Below are 24667 nucleotides of genomic sequence, written 5' to 3'. Positions count from 1 at the left end.
ATTCCATTTTCTTACCATGTTAAACAGCTTTTGATTCACTTAGAGGGTGCTCAATACTTCAACATAATCTGTGATCCAGAATTCACAATCCACCGTGAAGGATTTTTCATTTCAACTCTGTCTTAAAGGACAATCAAGAAATGAGCAAAAAAAAACTGAATATTGCAAAGGCCATGGGCTCTGACAACATTCTGCCAATAATACTGAAGATTTGTGGTCCAGAAGTTGTCACACTTGAACCAAACTGTTCTAGTACAGCTTCAACAGTGGTAACTATCTGACAATGTATCAAAAAAAGTACAATTGCAACATTTAAGAGGCATTTGGATGGGTATATGAATAGGAAGGGTTTGGAGGGATATGTGCTGGCAGGTGGGACAAGATTGGGTTGGGATATCTGGTCAGCATGGACGTGTTGGACCAAAGGGTCTGTTTCCATGCTGTACATCTCTATGACTCTATATGGCTCTATGACTCTATACACACAAAGGATAAATCCAACCTGGCCAACTACTGCCCCTTTAATCTACTGTTGATCATCAGTTCAGAGATGGAAGGTATCATCAATAGTGCTATTAAGCAGTGCTTGCTTAACAATAAGATGCTCAGTTTGAGTTCCACTTGGGTCACTCAGCTCCTGACCAAATTACAGCCTTCTTCCAGACATAGACAAAAGAGTTGAACTCCAGAGGTGAGGTGAGAATGACTGTTGACCGAGTGTCGTATCAAGAAGGCCTGCCAAAACTAGTTTTATATTTGGCGCAAAGGAAGATGGTTGTTGGAGGTCATTCATCTCAGTTTCACAAAATCACTGTAGGTGTTCCTCTGGGTACATCCTAGGCCCATCAATTTTCATGCACAAAATCAATACCATCCCTCCATCATAAGGTCAGCACTGATGACTGCACGATGTTCAGCACTATTTGCACTAAGATGCAGACAATGACCAGGTTTGAGCTGACAAGTAACACTGATGCAACACAAGTGTTGACCCAGCCAGAAAAGACCACATTTCCTAAATTCATAAAATAAATTATAAATTCCTATACTGAGACTGCTGTTCCCAATTTGAGATTCATTGGCCAAGGAAACACTCATTCAGCATCGACCATATTAAATCCAATTAGAATCTGAAACCACTTGAGATATTTTTAAAACATGGTACATAATTGTTGCCTAATTTCTATTTTCCATCATGATAGACTTATGACTCAGTAATCTCAATTTTCTTTTTCCACTTCACCTAATACAGTTTCACGGGATCATATTCCAGATACCTGTTTGTTAACATGCCTTCTCTTTTTAATATTCCCACAGGATTTTTGGCTTTTCCACAGTCAGCAGTTATTGTTGTGAGATGTGCATCCAAAAAGGCAGGTGGCAGTTCCAAAAATTTGGGTGGGAAGAGCCCAGGTCGGCGATATGGATGGAAGAAAGGCGATGGTATGATTTTAAATGCATCTGTTCAGACATTTATGATTCATCTCTGTGGTTGGTGGGACTTTGCTTCCAGCTTTTGACTGGAAAGTCACTCCACTGTGACTAGACTACTTGGTCAATGATATCAATATTCTTGATCATTCTGTTCAGATATGTTATGTCACACTCTAGAGTAGGTAGGATTTGAACCTGAGCCTTTTAGGGACAACACCACTGTGCCCCAAGAACCCTTTGAAAATGTAAACAGCGGAGGATGATGTAGTTGTGGGTATGTTCACCAAGGTGGGAAGTTGATTTACAGATGTATCATTCCCTGTCAAGGTGACATCTTCAGTGCTTTGGAGCCTCCTGTGAGGCTCTACTGTGCTGTGTCTCCTGGAATTTATTTGGTTCCGTTTCTGCTGCTTCCAGTTGCCGGTTCCAGTTGTTTGTCGTAGTGGTTGGTATATTGGATCTAGGTATGATCCAAACCAGGCGACACATAGACATAGACTCAGGTACATAGACGACACTTTTGTTATCATTTAAGAGAACAGAAATCGATAACACACACCAGATCATCAACACCATACTCATAGGGATCATATTTATGAGAGGAGGAATCCAACAATCTACTCCCATTCCTGGATGTGATGGTGCAAAGGACACAGAACAGTGAAAGCGCCACAAAGGTGTACAGGAAAGCCACACATGCTGACCAGGGTCTGAATTACAACAGCAACCACCCAAACACACACACACAAGAAGCTGCATTAGGACCCTATTCAAAAGTGCTACACCACACTGCAGCACTCCTGACGAATGAAGGGAAAAAGAACACCTCTACAGAGTCTTCGTCAAGAACGATATCCCTGCAACTTTACCTGCGGGTGCCTAACAGACAAGCAACATGACGAGGAAATGCCACAACCTAACTCACTAGCCACTCTACCTTATATTAAAAAAATCTTGGAACCAACAGCCAGACTTCTCTGACCAGTGGAATTCGTGACAGCCCATAACCCGACAGCCACGCTCAGACAACAACTCATCAGGACAAAAGACACGATACCCATCATGTGCAAGGCTAATGTAATTTACAAGATTCCATGCAAAGACTGCATGTAACACTATATAGAGCAGACAGGCAAAAAACTAACAATTAGCTTCCATGACCACCAACTAGCCACTAAACGCCACGACCAGCTGTCCCTTGTAGCCATACATACAGCTGACAGAGACCACAAATTCAACTGGGACAACACCATGATCATAGGACAAGTCAAACAAAGGACAGCCAGCAACCTCCTAGAGTCTGTGGATGAGTACCAGGTTTCTATCAACAAGCACATTGACCTAGACCCAATATACTGGCCACTACAACAAACAACTGGAACCGGCAACCAGAAGCAGCAGAAATGGAACCAAATAAATTCCAGAAGAGACAGTAGAGCAACGCTTCACAGGAAGCTCTTAAGTGCTGAAGATGTCACTAGACAGGGGACAAAACATCTGCAAATCAACTTCCGAGCTCAGCGAACATGCCCACAACCATGACAATCGGCACCCAAGCTACAAATCTACACAAAACCTGAACAGAGGATGATTTTGATCCATCAATCTTTGGTTATGGATTCAGCATGCTCCTGCTGCCCCACTCTGTTGCATGTTTTAAAAAAACTGTACTTTATGCCCAGCCAATTAACCAAAAATCAGCAAAGAAACTATGATATATACACACCTGAAAAGACAATATTTTTCCATAGATTAGATTCGCTAAGGTGTGGAAACAGGCCCTTCAGCCCAACAAGTCCACACCGACCCTCCGAAGAGCAACCCATCCAGACCCATTTACCCCTGACTAACGTACCTAACACTATGGGCAATTTAGCATGGCCAATTCACCTAACCTGCACATTTTTGGATTGTGGGAGGAAACCGGAACACCCGGAGGAAACCCACGCAGACACGGGGAGAATGTGCAAACTCCACACAGACAGTCACCCAAAGTGGGAATCGAATCCGGGTCCATGGCGCTGTGAGGCAGCAGTGCCACCCTAAGAAGCAAACCCATGGTTCTGCTTTTTTTCTTTTGGCTTTGAACACGCTGCAGCCTTGCAGTTGATCTATGTTGAATAACACTGCTAAATTAAGCAATGGGGATAGTAACTATACTCCAGTTTAAACCTCATACTTTTCAAGAGCTTAAAGATCACACTTCTAAGTTTGGTATCTTCGTGCAGTGCTTAAAGCATGACCATTGGGGGAACAACAGTCTACCAGCCTCCAGTTTGGAAAAACAACTTGCTTTAAACCAAGTTGCTACTTACCCTCTTTCCATGTACACTAGTTTTGTTATCCAGCCTATTTGTGATACTTTCTTAAGATTCATATCAACAACCTCCATTGCATTCTTCTTATTAAACTAGTTTCTAAAAATGTTATTTTAATCAAGTTCACTCTATACTTTACAAATCTGCTCTTATCCTCCATAATTAATGAAACTCTCCCAAGTGCCTTAAAATTACTTTTCCCCAGATTGTAGTTTATGACAATTTACTCTCACTGATGTTAAACTAAAGGGGCTGGGAAACGTAGAATGAATAAGTAACCTAATCCAGATGGTTTGCTAAAGGAAGAGGAATGAAGGATTTGCCATAATCTTCCAATCTTCCCTAGCTATGGAATAGATACCAATTGATTGGCTAGTGAGAGATGTAACATCTTTATTTAAGAAACAATATATGGACATTCCTAGTAATTATGGGTTGGGGAAGGTATAACCTAAATTGGTGGAGGGGAAGGGGTGGGCAACATCAAATAGGAAACAGGAATAAGGTGCATCAAAGAGTATGAGTTTTATATAATGCCAAAACTGCAGAAATTATCAGATTAGATAAGAACTGATTTAAGATAGAATCTAAGAAGTACAAAGACTTCCACACCATAGTATAATAATCATTCTTAGCCAATAAATACTTGGCATAGTCCCAGCTCTACCAATTCCTCCTTCCTGGTTGGCCCAAGACTTATTAATCAAGTCTGTTCTTATGAACACATTTCAAGAATTCCTCCCCATCCTGAGTCTTTACGATAACATTAATTACCCTAATGTCAATCATGATAAAGTGCTCCAATATTACCATTTTGTAGTTCTTGCACATCTCTGTCAATTCCCTGCCAAATATGCCTATTTGAAGGTCTACAGGTAATACCGCAGCAGCATGATTCTACTCCATTTTGCTTTTCTAATCAATTTGATTCTGTCTTTGCTCCCTCAAGTACATGTCCTCTTTTCAACAATAAAGTCTGTACTACCAGCCACCTTCATTTTCTGTTCCTTTTTTTAATGAACTTTTTATATACTTGTATAGTAAGTGGTCTCACTATTTTTCAGCCATGTTTCTGTTATTGGCATTTCATAATTTTCCCACATAGTTATGTTCTTGTAACTCACCAACTTTATTCACCACATTTTATGTGTACTGACATAGGTGTTTTGTAAAGCTGTTCTCCATTTTTTTTTTTTTTACAGCCTGCTTCCAACTTGTCTTGTTGGCTTTTCTCTCAGCACTCAAATCCATTTCTTCCTTTTCACACCTAACACTAAATATCTCTCTAATATACTGCCATTATCACAATCTTAATCTTTTGCTGTGGGCAACCTCCCAGTCTGTTCCACTTTTCTCCCACCACCCCTTTCTGGCCACTAAATTACAAAACATATTGCAGCTCCTTTCTGTTTAAATGAAGATTCATACTAAACATGAAATATTAATTCTGTTTTTTTCTTCACTGATGCTGCCAGACCTGCTGAGTTTCTGCAGTACTCTGTGTTTTTGTCTTTGTTTTCCTTCATCCTTTTCAGTCTGCTACTATATAAAATGTTACTAATTCTTTCTCTAGTGCTGTCCAACAATCTTACACATTCATGCGTGTTATTTTTTGCTTTACCATATGCTGGTGCTCAATGACTGCAACTCATCCCCACCTCCCTGTTGCTTCCTTCGCCTATTTAAATCTTCACTAGCCAAATTAGTCCTTCTACCATTGAGAACACTGTCACCAATCCTGTCAAGGTGCAATATGTCCTTTTTTAAATAAGTACCTTTTAACCAGAACCTCAAGCATCGGTGACAGATACAAACTAAACATAGGAACCTACACTGAGGAGTAGCAGACGTTACAAGTATGACTTTGTTTAGTAACAGAGCTTGATCCTCTGTTCCAAATTATTTTGTATTAGCCTCCAATAATGTCTTAGGAATGGTCAGTGAGAAGTGATTTGTTCACCTAAGCGGTTCTGTTCCAAGTGTGCTTGACAAATAGCTCATTGTATCTATTTTCTCCATAACATGAGAATTTCTGGACAATAACAAGAGTAAGTATGAATATAAGTCAGGTCATATTGTTAGGGCTAGCTATAGCTGGACTAATATTTGCCCACATCCTTTCTCTGGTCAACTTTGCAGTTTTGCAGTTACTGCCACCTATCATCAGGACATGTCCTGGACTGACTCATGACTTCACACTAACTACATATCTTGAACGTAAGCAGTAGCCTACTGCTGAGCTTGCCTGAAGAACAAAGTACCAAAGGCATTCTGGTTGCTGTATTTACCCAGCTGTCAAGGTGAATCATACTGGAACATCTAGAGCTATGTTGTAAAGTTCTTTATAAACACTTTTTTTTTCCAATGTGAAGGTCTTTACATATGCTACTTGTCATTTTGGCAGAGTATTCCAGCTGCTATTTTCTACCTCTTCAAAATCTTCTTTTAAACTAGATGCAGGCAGAAAAATTCTTCAAACTATGAACTTAGTTTTCAAGCATTAATGTTTTGCACCTTTTGTAGTTTCCTATGAATTGTGGAATATTCGACTGTGGAGGATCTCTCAGCTGTTTCCTACACACTGAGGGTATTGGAAAGTCATCCAGGCATGAAATACTGTCTCAGCTTTTTGTTTTCTTACCCCTTTCTCTGCTTCAGGTACCCACCACCAATTTGAACACTCCACTTGCAACTTAGAGCTATTGATGAGAAGCAAGCTGGGGTCTCAGTGAAATATTTTATAACTGGATGTGGGGATACAATTTATCAACATATTAAATAACAGGAGAAGCAACAGTTGAAGGAAGACGATGTTCCTTGTCTCTGAACTCTCCATAGTTTGTTCCATTACTGCAGCACTGCTGTATCTCTCTCTGTCTCTCTCTTTCCACCTTCCAACCACCACAGAAAAAACCGGAGACATGTCTGATAAACTCTTTGCCTTTACTTCCATAGGGAATTTTGTTCGTATTGGAAACATTCTGGCAACGCAGCGCCTGATTCGCTGGCACCCAGGAGCCAATGTAAGTTAGTGCTGTATCTGAGGTAACCCTCCTCGCTGTCCACTACACCTCCAATTTTGGTGTCATCTGCAAACTTATTAACTGTATCTCTTATGCTCGCATCCAAATCATTTATGTAAATGACAAAAAGTAGAGGGCCCAGCACCGATCCTTGTGACACTCCTGGTCACAGGCCTCCAGTCTGAAAAACAACCCTCCACCACCACCCTCTGTCTTCTACCTTTGAGCCAGTTCTGTATCCAAATGGCTAGTTCTCCTTGAATTCAATGAGATCTAACCTTGCTAATCAGTCTCCCATGGGGAACCTTGTCGAACGCCTTACTGAAGTCCATATAGATCACATCTACTGCTCTGCCCTCATTAATCTTCTTTGTTACTTCTTCAGAAAACTCAATCAAGTTTGTGAGACATGATTTCCCACGCACAAAGCCATGTTGACTATCCCAAATCAGTCCTTGCCTTTCCAAATACATGTGCATCCTGTCCCTCAGGATTCCCTCCAACAACTTGCCCAACACCGAGGTCAGGCTCACCGGTCTATAGTTCCCTGGCTTGTCCTTACCACTCTTCTTAAACATGGGCTGAGAAGTGGCAGATGGAGTTTAATTCGGATAAATGCGAGGTGCTGCATTTTGGGAGAGCAAATCTTAGCAGGACGCACACTTAATGGTAAGGTCCAAGGGAGTGTTGCTGAACAAAGAGACCTTGGAGTGCAGGTTCATAGCTCCTTGAAAGTGGAGTCGCAGGTAGATAGGATAGTGAAGAAGGCATTTGGTATGCTTTCCTTTATTTGTCAGAGTATTGAGTACAGGAGTTGGGAGGTCATGCTGCGGCTGTACCGGACATTGGTTAGGCCACTGTTGGAATATTGTGTGCAATTCTGGTCTCCTTCCTATCGGAAAGATGTTGTGAAACTTGAAAGGGTTCAGAAAAGATTTACAAGGATGTTGCCAGGGTTAGAGGATCTGAGGAACAGGCTGGGGCTGTTTTCCCTGGAGCGTCGGAGGCTGAGGGGTGGCCTTATAGAGGTTTACAAAATTATGATGGGCATGGATAGGATAAATAGACAAAGCCTTTTCCCTGGGGTTGGGGAGTCCAGAACTAGAGGGCATAGGTTTAGGGTGAGAGAGGAAAGATACAAAAGAGACCGAAGGGGCAACTTTTTCACGCAGAAGGTGGTACATGTACGGAATGAGCTGCCAGAGGATGTGGTGGAGGCTGATACAATTACATCATTTAAGAGGCATTTGGATGGGTATATGAATAGAAAGGGTTTGGAGGGATATGGGCCGGGTGCTGGCAGGTGGGACTAGATTGGGTTGGTCGGCATGGATGGGTTGGACCGAAGGTCTGTTTCCACGCTGTACATCTCTATGACTCAATGAATCTTCAGGACAAACTTAGAGCGAAGGATCAGATCTGTCATTTCTGAAGCATTTTAATTTACTTTTCATAGAAGTCATAGAATCCCTACTGCGCAAAAATGGGCCATTTGGCAAGTTGACACCGATCCTCCAAAGAGTATCCCACCCAGACCCATTCCCCTGCCCTATTACTCTACATTTACTCTGACTGATGCACCTAACGTACACGTCCCTGAACACTTTTTAAGTCAAGTATGTAGTGGACACTTATCAGAACGGTTCCAGGAGAGTCTTGAGTTACAAAGTTAGGTTGGATACTTTGAGTTTATTTGGAGCAAAGTAGATTGAGGGGAAACTTAATAGATATGTACAAGATTTGAATTTGACTTGTGGTGGCACAGTGATTAGCACTACTGCTACAGAACACTATGGACCAGAGTTTGATTGCAGCCTTGGGTGACTGTGTGGTGTTTTGCATGTTCTCCCATGTCTCGAAGTTTCCTCCAGGTGCTCCTGTTTACTCCCACAGCCCAAATATATGCTGTTTAGGTGAATTGTCCGTGCTAAAAGAGCTGACCGTAATGTCCAGGCATGTGCACTTCAGGTGGTTAGCCATGGTAAAAACCCCATTTGGGGTGTGGGTCTGGATCGAAAGGTCTTTGGAGGATCGGTGCAGACGAGATGGGCTAAATGGCCTCTTTTTGCACTTTAGAGAATAATATGGGGTAAACAAAATCTATTCCTTTAGCGGATGGTACAAGGATTAGTGATCACATTTTTAAGGTTTTGGGAAAGAGATTTTGGGTTATTGTGAGGAAGAACCTTTTTAATACAGCAAGTGATAAGACAGGAGTCATTATCTACATGGGTCATGGAACCAGACTTGGTAAAAGGGAAAGCAGATAGGCACTTGAAGGAAAAAAAAACTTGCAGGATCAGGAGGAAATAGGACTGACCAGATTACTAGATAAGAGAATACAAGAAATTAATGAGCCAAATCACATCCCTCGTTGCAGTAATTATTTTGTTTTCAGATCTTTCCAGACACCAGATTTTTATTTGCCATTTTTCTGACTTTTTGTCTGTTGCAATCTTGAAAGCAGCCATTGTTAATGGGTTGGGAATCAAGGCGGGAGAGCTACTTAATAATTGGAATGCTGTGTAGGATACTATTAACTCAAGTTAGAAGGAATTGCCCAGGAATGACCTGAAATTACTTAAATTGGAAACTAAGAAGAGAAGAACACATGGGACATTTTTGGAGCCTGAGCGCTCAGGATCACCTTAGTGGGCAAGGGCTTTTGCCCAAAACGTCAATTCTCCTGCTTCTTGGATGCTGTCTGACTTGCTGTGCTTTTCCAGCACCACTCCAGCATCTGCAGTACCCACTTCTGCCAACCAAGAATCAGTTCATAGCATTAACAAGTGAAGCTGTCTGGATGCTGTATTAAAAGACCATGAGCTTGGTGAAGCAGAATGTTGATATTAGTGCAATGGTAATGTTACCAGATTATTAATCCAGAAGTCTAGACTGATGTTTTGTAGACATGAGTTCAAATCTCACCAAAGCAGACAGAAGAATTTGAATTCAAATAATTAATAAATTTGGATTAAAATGCTGGTCTCAGTAATGATGACTATGAAATGACCAAATTGTATAAAAAAGCGAATTAGTTCAAGAATGTCCTTTTTTAAAAGAAGAATTTTGTCCCAGTCTGGCCTGCATTTCGCTGATTCTTAAGTGCCCTCTGAAAAGGCTTACAAAGCCACTCAGTTAAATCAAACCAGACTTGGGTGACTGCCTGTGTGGGGTTTGCAATTCTCCCTGTGTTTACATGGGTTTCCTGTGGGTGCTGCAGTTTTCCCACAATCCAAAGATGTGCATCTTAGGTGGATTGGCCATGCTAAATGAGATTATTGGGTTGGGGACTGGGGGTCTGGGTGGAATGCTTTTTGCAGGGTTGATGCAAACATGGTGGGCTAAATGGCCTCTTTCCCCACTGCAGGGATTCTGTGATTCACTATAGAAAAATTAACGAAGAAAGCCTGATAGACGACCTGGCTTTGACATTTGTCCAGTCGACTCAGCAAAGCCCTCTTCATCTGGATTTGTGTGCCAAAATTAGAAGAGCTGTCGCACAGACTAGTCAAATAACCGCCTAATAGAATCATACTCAGTGGATCATAACATCCAGATACTTCCATGACCATCCCTTGATATTTACCTGATCCATCATCTCAGCAGACCCAGCAGAGACTACAGTATAGTGGTATGTGTTTGGAAGGGAAAGACCCTGTAAGTCAACAATCATTTCATTTCTCAGTCAAACCTCATTGCTGAAATACAGCCACGGAAACCTTCTAATTACTTCCACTTTCAGTCCTCCCTCAGCTGATGACTCAGTACTCTGCCATCTTAAAAACCATCATGGAGAACTGAATGTAGCAGTACTGTACATCTACCAACAATATGGAAAACTGCCTAGATATTATCTCCTGTCCACCCAATTGAGAACAAATCTAATCAGCAATGTGATGTAACATGTTGCTGACAAAGCTACTACTCAACATTAACCTGTTCTCAAATGCTTAATTTGATTTCTTCCAGAACCACTCGGCTCCACATCTCATTTCTGCCTTGGTATAATCATATACAAAAGAGCTTAACCTTAGAGGTGAGGTGTAATTGATTACCCTTGACATCATGGCACCAACAATTGAATTTTTTTTTTAAAAAAGGGCTGCTAATATGAAGAGTGAGTAGCAGCTAACAGAGTGAGAGTACTAACTGAAAGAATATGCCTGAACCACCAGGTCACAGGGCTAATGTAGAACTTGAATAAGATTTGAGAGAGTTAGTTCTACTATGGACAGTGTAGCTCCCACAATCATTTAAAGGTGGAATGGGTCCCTCTTCAATGTTCTTGTGCTAGATTATGGGGCTGAAAGAAGTCAACTCTGATCCCCCATTACTAGTTTCAAAGGAAAAGAGTTATAAATTTCTTCCTGTTTTTGCAATCTGCTTTGAGTAGTTTGGACTGTTTTGGGGATAGGTCTGCTTAAGGTCTTGCTTCAATGATGAACTAAGGGACTGCTGGACAGTCAGAGGTGCAGTCTTTTGTATAGGACATTAAACTGATTCTCTGCCAGGCAGACCGAAGCAAACCTACGGCATTCTTCGGAGAAGTGCAATGTGGTTTTGAAGTCCCCTAACAAATATTTAACTATTAAACAGTAACACTGAAAAGATAATCTTGTCATTTTTACAACAGGAACTTGTGTGTGTTGGTAGGTTTGTTTGCATTGAAATGCTCTTTTTGAATTTCAAATGTAATTGGTCATTAAGTGCTTTTTGATATTCTGCAGACATGAAATATGTTGTTAGGCTTGCAGTGCTTACTTGAAATATACTTTTGACATTCTGCAGAGATGAAAGATGTTGTTATACGTTCAGTGCCCTTACACATGAATATTTATGTGAATTGTTTTTATTGCAGGTAGCAATTGGTCGGAATAACACTCTCGTCGCTCTTGAAGATGGTATTGTCCATTATACTAAGGAGATCTATGTACCACCACCCCGCAGCTTAGAGAGCATGAAAGTGATCTCTCGTCTTCCAAAGGGGGCACTCCTTTACAAGACATTTATCAATGTGGTCCCAAACAAACAGGAAGGTTGTTTTAAACTGGTGGAAATGCTTTGATCTTGTGGAGCAATTTTTCTGTGCATAACACATTAACGGATGGGGCAAGTGAATGACAATGGATCTATTCTGTTAAGCTCCAAACAGCAGCTTCATTTGAATTCTATGAATTTCATGATAGACCCAAGGCACCCCCCCCCCCCCCCCCCTGAATTGACACTGGCTCCATCTGGTAATATTGAATGATTAACCTTGATGTTGTAACATTTAGTTTCTTGATACTGCTGGCATTCTTTGCAAGCTGGTACAGGGCAGTGGGCATTGTATTTTTTGTTTTCGTTATAAGAGTTCTATTCATGTCCTGAACCATTTTTGTGTGATACTCTTATAATTTGAGTTGAATTGGTTTCTGTTTGTGTTATCTGAAAAGCCATTGGAGAATATACCAGCACACACTGTCTGAACATTAGTAGAGATGTTATCAGCTTGTCTGCAAAATACATATTGTTTTGCTAGTTTTCTTCAGATTTAGTAAAGTAATAACTTGGCTAGGGTACAGAACCACTAGTAGTTGATATCCGAGAGTGTAGCTCTAAGATCATCACTCTTCATTTGTGAACCTGCCAATGAGGATGTAATGAATCTTACCATTCAAACTATCATGCTTATGCTGGGCCTTTGAAAGAGTGTTACAATTAGTTGTACTCTCTGCTCTTCCCCCATATTCTTGCAAATGATCCTGTTATTTAATCAATCAGTGGGTTATTTGACCTTGCTAAGAGCAGATACACAAACCACCCCTCACTTAACATAAATGAGCTCACCTTTTGGCCTGGTGGCATCAAAGTTTATCTTGGTCAGAATTTCCACTCCAATTTAACTTGGCACCTTCTGTTCTTCACATAAATATTTCTTGTTCTCCAAATATAGGTGTTATAGTCTTTACTCAAAGAGTGAAATTGTATTTTATTCTATTCTTTTGCCTGATCTTTTCACCTGAAGGCAGATTCATGTTGAATTGCAGACATGTTAACAAGTTTTGTGTGCCTCATTACAATGTTCTTCACCAGTGAACCCAGCCTAGGTCTAGTAAGCTCTTCAATCTTGGATAGAGTTCAGTATCTCTCTCTCTCTCCCCACTCTTGTAACTGTTTCCATAAGTAGTCAGTCTCCACAGTAAAAGCTGCATCTTGATGAAAGCAGCGAAGGTAGTCATATCAGAGTCGAATAACTCTTGTGTGGGGAAAATTGCATCAGCTACCCGCCACAAGCTTCTGTTTTTTTTTCCAAAAGGCATTCAAGACCATTGCAGACAAACCATATGTTTGGTCTGAAACTTGAGAGTTGGACGTTTGTAATTCATAGTTCACACAACATTTTGTACTAGTTTTTTTTCTATGTGTAAATTGTTGTAAAACAAGAATGTCTGTGATCCTCCTCCTGTAGTGAATGTACACTGCATTTTGACTCTTTGCTCTTGTGCAATCCCTTGGTGGTTGGTGCCATGCTCTGACCTGTACTCCTTCAGAGTATTGTTACTCCCAGCAGTCTCCTATGCTGAGTTTTGATTTGAGAAAGGCATATATTCTCAGGCGACTGTGTGTGGAGTTTGCACATTCTCCCATGTCTGTGTGGGTTTCCTCCGGGTGCTCCGGTTCCCTCCCACAATCCAAAAATGTGCAGGTTAGGTGAAGTTAGAAATAATTAAAAACAAAAAAGGCTGGAAATCATTGTGGAGGATGGAAATGCATTGGAATAATCAAGCTTAGAGGTGACAAAGTTGAATAAGGGTTTCAATGGTAGAGGGGCTGCTATGTTGAATAAGTAGAAGTGGGCCTTAGGTGATAGGAGGTTTAGAATTCATTTGAGTATCAAATAGAATGCCAAGGATCAACACAGGTTGTTTCAGTTTGAGTAAGACTGTAATCAGTGCTTGAAGAAGCATTATATTAATAAGGAGCAGGCAGTGCAGATTTGTTAGATACAAACCATACCCAACTATTTCAGTTGAATTCTTTGAGATCAAGAGAGATGATTGATGAAGGCAGTGTAGTAGATGATACATATATTCACTTCAAAAACTCATTTCAAAAATTACATCCTTGGTCCTAAGAGGACAGTGATAACTTGAGAACAAAGTAGACTAAGAGGAAGAACCAGAATGTAGTTGTAAATGGATGTTATGTCTGCAGGAGAGTGGATGATGCAAGGTCTTCCTTGACATTATATTAGTATAGGAGAAAGTGAGGACTGCAGATGCTGGAGATCAGAGTTGAAAATGTGTTGCTGGAAAAGCGCAGCAGGTCAGGCAGCATCCAAGATTCGGGCATGAGCCCTTCCTAGGGTTCATGCCACATTACAGATGATCACCATTGCACTACACACACACACACACACACACACACACACACACAGATATTCCTACACACACACACACTCTCACATACACACGGACACAGATACACACAGAAGCACACACAGAAGCGCACACAGACACCCACACACACCCTTATAGACACACAGACTCCCACACATGCACCCCCTCAGACTTAAGACACTCTGCACTCACTACACACACACACACTTTCTCACACACTCAACCCCCACCCCAGACAGACACACACACAGACAGATAAAGACCCACATGCACACATATTTTGTGTGGTGAATTTTTTTGGTACTTTCAGAGTTACATTGCACTTTGCTCAAAAACCACATACATTCATGTAGAACTCTGAGCTCAAAAACTGCATGAATTTATGTAAAACTCTGTTATCTCACTTTTTAGATTGAATCAATCTAAACATCAGGTCATAGACAGAGAACACAGGGGGCTAACACCTTCACCATATTGTCTAGCTATCACCATTGTTAACAGCTAACCCGAGAATGCAACTTTAAAAAAAGGGTTTTGTGATTTACACATGAAAGAAGTGAAACTATCACTGTATTCTAACAGATGAAAGGTTTAACAGACAATCAATTCTTCAATGTATAATTTCAGTTACATCACACTGCAAATTTTTGCTATAAATTTTGTGTTACGATTGAGCCCTCCACAATCACCTGATGAAGGAGCGTCGTTCCGAAAGCTAGTGTGCTTCCAATTAATCCTGTTGGACTATAACCTGGTGTTGTGTGATTTTTAACTTTATCAGAACACAATTGTCATCTATAGAAAAGAATTCCAAATCTCTCCAACGTTAGACTGAAATAGCCCCTCCACTCTGACCCCACCCCTACCCAATCTCTCAAAAATCTATATTTTAAATGCGTCCTAGACCTAGACTCCCCAAACAGCAGAGTAGATGCCGTCTCCATGCAGCATGAGCACTAGTTCTTTACTCCACCCAAAATCAGTGACTAGTTATATGTTGCACCCAGTATCAAGCGCCAAATGCATTCACCACATGTTACGGTCAGTTATTTATTCCAGTCAATGATCAGGACCTGTTATTTATTCCAACCAGTATCTGTACCAGTTAAATATCAAATATTTGCTAATCAGTCACTGGTTATATACCCAAGCCAGTATCAGCAACCAGTAACATACTCCATCTAACATCAGCAATCAAATTTACTTCACTCAGTATCAGTTACCTTTTCCAATCAGTATCAGCTACTTGTTATGCATCCTACTCAGTATATACTGCTGATTAGACTTGCTGCTTAAATTGGCTGCTGGTTATATGCTGTCTAATCTCCATTGCCAGTTATTTCTACCATCCAACTTCCATGATCGGTCATATAATCCACCCAGTATCAGCTGCCAGGTATGTAGTCCACCCAATTTTCTTCTCCATTTGTTAGAGGTTATTGCAAGTGTGTTTGTTATTATAATTTAATCCTCAAATCAATCCCATTATCAAGTGTCAGGTATTAAGCATGCAATTATTAATTGTGTGCCTAACAATATATATGACAAATTTGAGTTGTAAATGGAAATTCTAACATACAGTTCAAGCTCAAAGTGATCAAACCTTAATTTAAATCTAAACTCTATTTCAAAACTCAATTATACTTTTATCTCACTTCATGAAATAAGACAATTTACATAGAATCATAGAGCTATACAGCACGGATACAGACCCTTCAATTCAACTTGTGCATGGCGGCCAGATATCCTAAATAAATCTAGTCCCATGCCAGCATTTGGCCCATATCCCTCTAAAGCCTTCCTATTCATATACCCATCCAAATGCTTTTTAAATCTTGTAATTGTACCAGCCTTTAGCACTTCTTCTGGCAGCTGATTCCATACATGCACCACCCACTGCATGAAAAGGTTGCCCTTTGGGTCCCTTTTAAATCTTTCCCCTCTCACTTAAACCTATGCCCTCTACTTTTGGACTCTTCCCCACACCTGGGAAAATTCTTGCCTACTTACCCTATCCATGCCCCTCATGCGTTTATAAACCTCTACTAAGTCATCCATCAGCCTCGGAAGCTCCAGGGAAAATAGTCCCAGTCAGCTCAGCCTTTCCCTACAGCTCAAACCCTCCAATCCTGGCACCATCTTGTAAATCTTTTCTGAACTGTTTCAAGATTCACAACATCCTTCCTGTAACACTGAGACCAAAATTGCACACAGTATTCCAGTATTGGCCTACCAATGTCCTGTACAGCTGCAACATGACCTCATGAGACGTGCTGGTGTGTCTTCCTCCAGAAGGTGCACAAGCAGAGTCCTGCGCTCAGCAGCCCAAAGGAAGAAGATGGCTCGTAACATTATCTCAATACAACATCCTGAGGATCAACAAATCCCTCCACACCAGACAGCATGGTTCCCCCAGCCACCCACACCCTCCTCCACTGAGGCCCCAGACGACAGCACATGGGAGAGTCTTGACCAACAGCCATCTCCAGATCAGCTGTCAAAGATCCTGGAGTCCCCAGAAAAGAAAAAAATATGGATTAATTGCTGATTTTATTTTTCTCTCCTTCCAAAAAGAAATTAACGCAGAGAATACATCTGCCTGTCATTTGTGCCAAACCTTTTCCTTCCAATATTTTATATTAATTTTTCTCATTAAGCCAATGATTACCACTTTATAATTGGTTTATATTTGTCAGCATTGAGATTTTACAATTTAAGAATCATCCTTTGCTATATTAATCATCACTCTTGTTACATTTGATTCTAAATGTGTACTGTTTCATGTCAATCGCCTTCTTCTCAAAAAAGAACAATGATTACCCTCTGCACAAATTGCTATCAATTGATGAATGTTCTCTGCAATGTCTCCTGCAGTACCTTAAATGAGCTTGAGATATAAACTGATCATTGCTGTTAAGATCAGTCTAAATTGATTTATGTTCTCCTATTGAACAGGCAACAGCTAAATGCCTTATCACTGCAATAAAGTAGTCACCATTGTCTCAGAGGACCATAGGGCTGCTGTGTCATTGGAGAGCAATGACTGATGGTGGTTTTAGCTTGAGGGTGACCACATCGTGGGGATGGGGAGAAGTTGAGAAGAAAACTCCTTCATTGTTACCTCAGCTGGTGCAGAAATTGAACTCACGCTGTTGGTATACTTTGCATCATAAATCATTTGTTCAGACAAACAAAATGGAATAAGAAGCCATTCAGCTCCACAATATTGTTGCACCATTCACTAAGATCATGGATGATCTATAATTTAACTCCAGCTGGTGGTGTTCACATAACTCTTAGTATCCTTGCCTGGAAAACAACTGGTCAATCTCTGTTTTAAGATTTTCACTTCAACAGTTATTGGACAAATGGATCTGATGTGTATCCTCGTCCTGATGTGTTCAAAACATGAATAAAACAATTAAGGGGTAGTCATTACAGAGGCCTAGCTACAAAGAGATCAAAGCTGGGAACTAAATATTCAGCATATGTGACATTTTGACAGGACAGGCAAGAAGGAAAGGGTAGTGGGATGGCATGGTTGGTACAAGGATGAAACAAATTCAATACAAAGAAAATAGTCTTGAACAGGAAGAAATGGAATCCATATGGATGGAGGAAAGAAATAAAAAGGAGAAGGCAGCACTGGTGCTGGTAATCAATAGGCCCTCAACAGTAGCTATATGTAAAACAGATAATAAACCAGGAAAGAATGAGGGCATGAAACAAAAGCAGCTGGCTGGATGGCTGTTTTGCAATGCCAACTGCATGAGTTCAAATCCTGAGCTAGCTGAGAACACAATGAAGAACCCACTTTCTCAACTTTACCCTTTGGGTGAGGTGTGGTTACTGTCAGGTTAAACTCACCAGTCATCTCTTTGTTATGAGAGTGCAGCCCTATGGTCTTCTGGGACTATGTAACTTTACCTTATCCGGCACAGAGGAATTTTCTTGTGAGGAGAGGTTGAGCAGATCAGGCCTGTTGAAACTTTATTGCTGGAACAGCACAGCAGGTCAGGCAGCATCCAGGGAACAGGAGATTCGACGTTTCGGGCACAGGCCCTTCTTCAGGAATGAGCAGAGAGTGTTCAGCAGGAGAAGATAAAAGGTAGGGAGGAGGGACTTGGAGGAGGGGCGTTGGAAATGTGATAGGTGGATCAGATCAGGCCTGTAACTCATTGAAATTTAGATGAACGAGAGTTGACCTTATTGAAACATACAAGATTCTTGGGGTTCTTGGCAAGGTAAATATAGAAAGATTGTTATACCTCATTGAAGAGTTGAGGACCAAAGGACAGAATCTCATAATAAGGGCTCACACATTGAAAGAGATGCATAAGAATTTCTTAGAGGGTAAGAGTCCATGGCATTGTGTATCACAGAAGGCTGTCAAAGCTAGATTGTTAAGTATATTCAAGGCTGAAAAAGAAATTTTTAATCAAGGGTCATAGACAAAGGCAGGAAAGTTGAGTTGAGATTATCAGATCAGCTGTGATCTCATTGAATAGTGGGGTAAACCAATTGGTTTGAATGGCCTGCTTCTGCTCCTCTGCCTTCTGCAGAGATGTCAGGGTGTTACCACAGCTAGAATGAGAACCTATATGATTTCAATATCAAAACTGTAAACTTCAAGTTTGTTTTATTTTGAGACTAAATCAACCAGGCCAACTCAAATGCAAAATGAATGCCACAAAATAACTCCTCAGAGCACCAGTGTATTTCTACAGGTCTTCAATGTATGTCTCAGTTCGCTGAGCATCAGTTCAGGAACCCTATATACACGTAGTGCCTTGAGGAATCAGTGAAGTATTGCAGTGCACCCATTTATCACCACTCGTAACAAGTATAATTTTTTGAGGCAATATTGCCTTGGGGTGCCAGTACAGTGCCTCATACTGTAAGTATAATGTCTTGGGTTCCAACGTGATGTCTTGAGATGTCATTGTGTTTCCCCTATTTGGCATCAGGAAGTGGAAGTCACTTTTTGATAACGTGCATTTTCAAGGATTCTCATTGCTTTTTGAGCCTCTCTGTAATGATGGAAACAATTGATTATTTACTTATTATAAAAGAGATCATGTAATAATTTTGAATTCTAAACCAAGACTAAAGATTCTGTGGATCAAAGAAAGATCTCAGCATGAAGACCTAATTGAAACATAGTTCAGGCATTTATAGAAGTGATACCATGAGTACTAATTTTGAATTCTTAGTTAATTAAATTCAGTAGATTATAACATCATGGCACAAGTTACTCACAATCGCTGTTCCCAGTCTCAGTATGACAGGACAAAAGACCACACAGAAAAACTGTTCTAATCAATGAAAGGTCACTGAGGGTCAATGTGAGATACTTGGGACAGTTGAATGGAATGTATATTTAAATATATTTGTTCTTGGGACATTTTTGTCAGGACCAGTTAGCCTAAGGACATTAGTCAGCCACTTAGTGTAAGAGTGGAGTCACATGTGAGCTGGATTTTCACAACGAAAGATTTACGTTTCCACACAGCCTTTCATGTCTTTAAAATGTTTCTAAGTGCTTCACTGCTAGTGAAATATTTTTGAAGTGTAATCATTGTTATAACATAATATACACAACAGTCTGATCATCTGTTGTTTGCAATGTTGATTGAGGGATAAATGTTAGCCAGAGGACTGGTAGAATCCCCCTGCACTTCCTCAAAATAATAGAATGGGATCTTTTCTTTGGATCCTAGAAAACAGATGGGTCCCCAGTTTAATGTTTCATCTGAATTGTAAAGTCTCCTAGAGTACATTACCCCATCAGAATTACAATGGCACCCTGGATTTTTTTTGTTAAAATCTCTGGTGTGGTCAGACGATGTAAGCTTCAGGCTCAAAGAAAGAATGTTACCAACTGATCCTCGATTCTGTGGTGACATCCACAAGACCAGGGTCAATTGCTAATTAATCTCCCAATGGAGCTCGCTGAGTATGAGTTCCCTTGGTAACTGAGAATGGCTTGTCCATTAGTAATTCACCAGCTGATCCCTTTACAATGTAGACCCAAGGATGGGTTTGCAGAATAATCTGTCCTGAGCTAGGACTAGTCTATGTGCATCATGAGTAGTGGCTCTATTTCAGTGTTAAACAATTACCAATGTTCCTTTCCAGTCAGGTTTCCTGAGTTATCAGAGATGCTAATCTTTCTGTGATCATTTTATGGTGTCAGCCTAGAAACTTACAGAATTCACATTCACATATTTCCACCATGGAACTGGAACTCATTATCTTGATCTTGGATTGTGCTATAAAACCCAGGTGACTGTACCCAATGTTAGAAAATTAATATGCTTCACCTTCTGAGAAGTGAGTCCAGGATCTTGCTTTCTTTATTTACTGACTGAGGTAGACAGAACTGTATCCTTCTCCTTATATGATCCTTTAACTTTATTCTTTTACAGTACCTGGCTAATGGTCCCTCTCCAAGCTGCCGATTCAACAGGCTGCGCTTTACGCGTGGATCATTCAGACGCAATTGAGCAAAGGTCCGTATTATCTGCAAGAAATAGGAGATGATGTGAAATTCAGACATGGTGGATTGCAAACTGCTGCAGTAGAACAGGGCAGATAATGCATGTAGAATTGAAACAAGAAAAAGTTAAAGTGCCCAACAGCAAGACAGTTTTTGTCTGTTGCTTCCTTAGTCCTTATTCAAATGAGGAGTGTTGGAGCCAGAAGACTGAGCACAAGAAAGTTATAGGAAGGGTTCTAATCAGAGTAAAAGTCCCTCTATGTTATCTCATCGACAAATTGTGGGGCAGGTAAGGAGTGAGTTCGACAGAGAGTAGAGGTCCCTCTATACTAACCAATCTCATATAGCTCTACTAAGTGCATCAGGTGGACGTTTTGCATTTTCTGCACAAACCATCTTATGATCTTGTGAATGAGATTCTGTGAATTAGAAGTTTACCACTATCCTCTATGCTTTTTGAGAAGTGTCCAAAGTCAACTCCCCTTACACTTACTCAGCCAGCTCCCTCTCTTCTGACTAAGCTAACTTCCCCCCGACTCAGCTGAGCCAGCTGCCTCTCCTCATCCAAGTTAACTTTCCCCATCCCTCACTATTCCTTTGATATCTTTTGATAATTCCATCTTGGATGACATCACATTCCACTTTCTGATGGTCTGAAAAGCTCATGATTTGCTGCTAACATTCCATTCTGTCATATGGTCTCTGATCTAAATATTATTTATTCCAGGTTTTTCATGAGACACCTTATTGAAGATTGTCTCAAAGCCAGATATTCATTTAATTGAACCATCATATCTTTCTAGTAATACTTCAGATAATTTAACAACATTGCTTAAACATAATCTAAATAATTTATTCCTTTAAGAAATCAATAACATTAAAAAATATATATTTTGTCTTTAGATGTTTCTCATTTTTAAAAATTTGTTCATGGGATGTGAGCATCACTGGCTATGCCAGCATTCATTGCCCATCTGTAATTGCTCCTTGATCTGAATGGCTTGCTAGGAACCTTTCAAAAGGCAGTTAAGAGTCAATCACATTGCCATGGGTCTGGAGTCACATGCAAGGATCAGATAAGGATGACAAATTTCCTTTCCTAAAGAACATCAGTGAATCAGACAGATTTATTTTACAACAATGGGCAATGATTATAAGGTTGCCATTGCGTTAGTTTTTAATTCTAGATTTCTATTGAATTAAAATTTCGCCATCTGCTGTGGTGAGAGATTGCAAAACTACATCCCCAGAGCATTAGCCTGGGGTCTGAATTACTAGTCCAGTAACCTTACTATGAGGCTACTGCTTTTCCCTCTGGCAAATATTCAAGTGTGTTTCTAAAGCTTGATAAACTAACAAGCTGGTTCTTCATTCGATTTCTCAGTTTCCTCATTAGAAGATAGGAATCATTTTTGATGTCCGCCTGTTCTCTGGCACTATTCATTCTGCTATTGAATTGTTACATATGGGTACCGTTGCTTCTACTATCTGTTCCCAAGTTTGAAAACCTACAGGACAATCCATCTGGACCCAGGGTCTTGTCCTTTTTGTTTGGCAAAAACTTCCATCTTATTCTAATAACCACCACACTATAGTCTCAATTTATTTCTATTTGTTACTGTCTGTTAGTCTCCTGTGAGATATAACATCTTCAGTAAGATCACCATTTTAGCATTTGTCCCCTGTCAGTTTGTATTTCTCACCCCTTGGAAGTCTCATCCCTATCTAAAATCTTTTTTGAATACATAGTACCTATTGAATAATGTAGTTTTTGTTTCCTTAGTAATTTCATTACGGAAGTTTTCTTTTCCATCATAATTACTGAGTTGGAAGGCTCATTTACAGCTGATATTATCAGCTAAGACATACTGAGTCCTGACATACTGCCTGTGCTGCCATTTTCTCTCCTACAAGATCATACTCAAGTACAACAGGCCCTGTTATCCTTATTGTAATCCAGCCTTCACTGCAGTGTGTTTTGTGACAGTGCCATTAGGGCTCAGGTGAAAGGACTAACCTGGAATCGCACATACTGACTTAAGTCTACTTCCACCATGTCTAGCAGCAACTGGAGCACTCTGTTATTAGGTAATCCAAGTACACCCTGTAAGCAAAAGGTCAGAAGTGACAATTTAATTTCCTTCGGATAAACCAGTTAATTAATCAGAAAATAATTGATGTAATTAAAATTAAACAATGAGCTAAACAAATAAATAAATTTGGTCAGAAATCATGTGTGATTTGCTACCACTGTAACAGGTTGAAGTTTGTAAATGGAATTGTGACCCCAGACAACTCTACCTGCAGTAAATATACTCACTTCAAGAAATTTTAACTGGATTCTGTGTTATAGATACTGTGGGCATTTGGGAAAAGAATAGTTATCTGGGCACTTTGTTCAAGGAGACAGTCACACCATTTAAGTTAGTAGAATTTTAGAGTCAATCAATGATAGTGATAGAAGGCCATTAGTCAGGTAGATACCCTGAATGTAATGATGGAGGAACCTCAAACCTTGACTCACCAACAGGTACAAAGTGCTGACTATCCGTGTGGATGAGACCAGGAGTGCAGGTTCAATAGGCAAACTAATCTTTCGTGAAAACATTCATGTGAGTGGAGTGAAGAGGAATGTTGTGATAAGGAACAATATAGTCTAGAGAAAGACACTGCTCTCGACACACACATCTGAGAGGTTTGAAGTTTGTATTGCCAGGGACACCTCTCACACTTAGAGATGAGCTAAGAGAGGGAAGAGGAGGAGCCAGGGTCATTGTTCATGTAGGAACCAAGAACTAAGGTAGATTTTGTAGATCTATTGGAGGAGTTTCACACATAATGATCTAAATTAAAAAATAAAACCTCAAAACTAATCAGATCTGTATTGTTACCCAAGTCAGAAGTCAATTGATAACAGGATAAATCAATTTGAATGTAAAATGCTGGTTAAAGGAGTGGTGTGGGAAGCAAGAGAGTCATTTCATAGACCATTGGACCAGTACTGTGGAAAGACTGAACTGCTTTGTTGGTCTCCAGTTAAACAGGCTTTGCCCAGTGACTGAGTGAAGCAAATAACTGAATTAGTAGACAGGGCTGTAAACCAACAAAGATGGATGAGTGGGTTCAAGTGAAAGGTAAATTCAAAAACAAGAACAGCTAGCCCTCAAAAGTCACTGTAACAAAATAGTTTCTTCACTTAAGTAGGGTGGTCACAACAGCCTTTATCATGAGTGGCAGCAGCTCATACGACATAGGTATGGGTGCAGAGTGGTGTCAGAGCTCCAAATGCAATTTTAAATCACCTCTTGTACATCATAGTCAGCTGAAGATTTAAGAATCCAACAAAAGAAACTCTTGTGGCAATCCTCAACAAGGAAGAGTATTTCAGAGAATGGTAAAAGCATTTCAGAGACACACTTTTCAGTGTCAGAGAAGACACATTGCAACAGAAGAGTTAGCAGCTAAACGTGAAAGGAGAATTAGTAACTCTAGCAGATATAGGCTGCAGTACGAGCCTGTGGTCTGTGGAAGTAGTGCCAAGGCAGAGTTCAGCAGAGAGCAATGAGTTCACCAAAGGTTCTGTGAGTAAAATTTCAAATTCCTAGGCCATGGGACTATTTAAAAAGGCAGAATAACAGATTTTTAAAAAATTAGAAATTACTTACAGCTCAGATTGAGCTTCACCACCAATGCAAGCAAGCACCACCAAGCCAAGGGTACATAAATACAAGTAAAAAGCCACAAAAAAAATTAATCCAAGGTCACAGATATGAGACGTAATTTAAGCAATAATGTTGAGAAAATTAAAAGCCCAAGTAGATCTGATCTAACCAGGAAAAAAAGGTGGAAAACTTTATTCAGGACACAGAGAAAGTGAGAAAACCTTTATTAGAACTGCAATAAAGACAGGAATTGCTTATTGAAACTACGAGGAGCAGGACGCATTCTGTAAACCATGCTTAAAAGAGGGAATTATTTGTTAAACTGTAAAGTGCGGGATACACAAAT

The 24667-nt window shown here is 40.3% G+C and overlaps 2 protein-coding genes across 4 annotated transcripts in view; one reads left to right on the top strand and one right to left on the bottom strand.

Moving 5' to 3' along the window:
• Positions 1 to 24658, top strand: part of mrpl27 (mitochondrial ribosomal protein L27) — a 27520-nt gene extending 2862 nt beyond the window's left edge. For 2 of the 3 annotated variants that reach the window (XM_043714573.2, XM_043714572.2), the window contains exons 2-4: positions 1318 to 1443; positions 6708 to 6775; positions 11637 to 17077. In XM_043714573.2, coding sequence (XP_043570508.2) covers positions 1318 to 1443; positions 6708 to 6775; positions 11637 to 11843 — 401 coding nt within the window. In that variant the 3' untranslated portion in view covers positions 11844 to 17077. Of the gene's footprint in view, positions 1 to 1317; positions 1444 to 6707; positions 6776 to 11636; positions 17078 to 20588 lie in introns of those variants that run through there. The other variant, XM_088000523.1, reaches the window with a different exon arrangement.
• LOC122562075 (protein HEATR9-like) overlaps positions 18947 to 24667 on the bottom strand; it is a 60972-nt gene continuing 55251 nt past the window's right edge. Inside the window, 4 exon segments of the mRNA XM_088000522.1 lie at positions 18947 to 19138; positions 19140 to 19190; positions 20592 to 20683; positions 22677 to 22763. Of these exon segments, the coding sequence (XP_087856648.1) occupies positions 19114 to 19138; positions 19140 to 19190; positions 20592 to 20683; positions 22677 to 22763 (255 nt within the window). The 3' untranslated portion in view covers positions 18947 to 19113.

The sequence above is a fragment of the Chiloscyllium plagiosum genome, unplaced genomic scaffold (genome assembly GCF_037043375.1).
Source record: "Chiloscyllium plagiosum isolate Xiang-an unplaced genomic scaffold, Cpla_swu_hap1 HiC_scaffold_25, whole genome shotgun sequence".
Classification (NCBI taxonomy): Eukaryota; Metazoa; Chordata; class Chondrichthyes; order Orectolobiformes; family Hemiscylliidae; genus Chiloscyllium; species Chiloscyllium plagiosum.
This window is presented reverse-complemented; position numbering and strand designations above follow the sequence as displayed.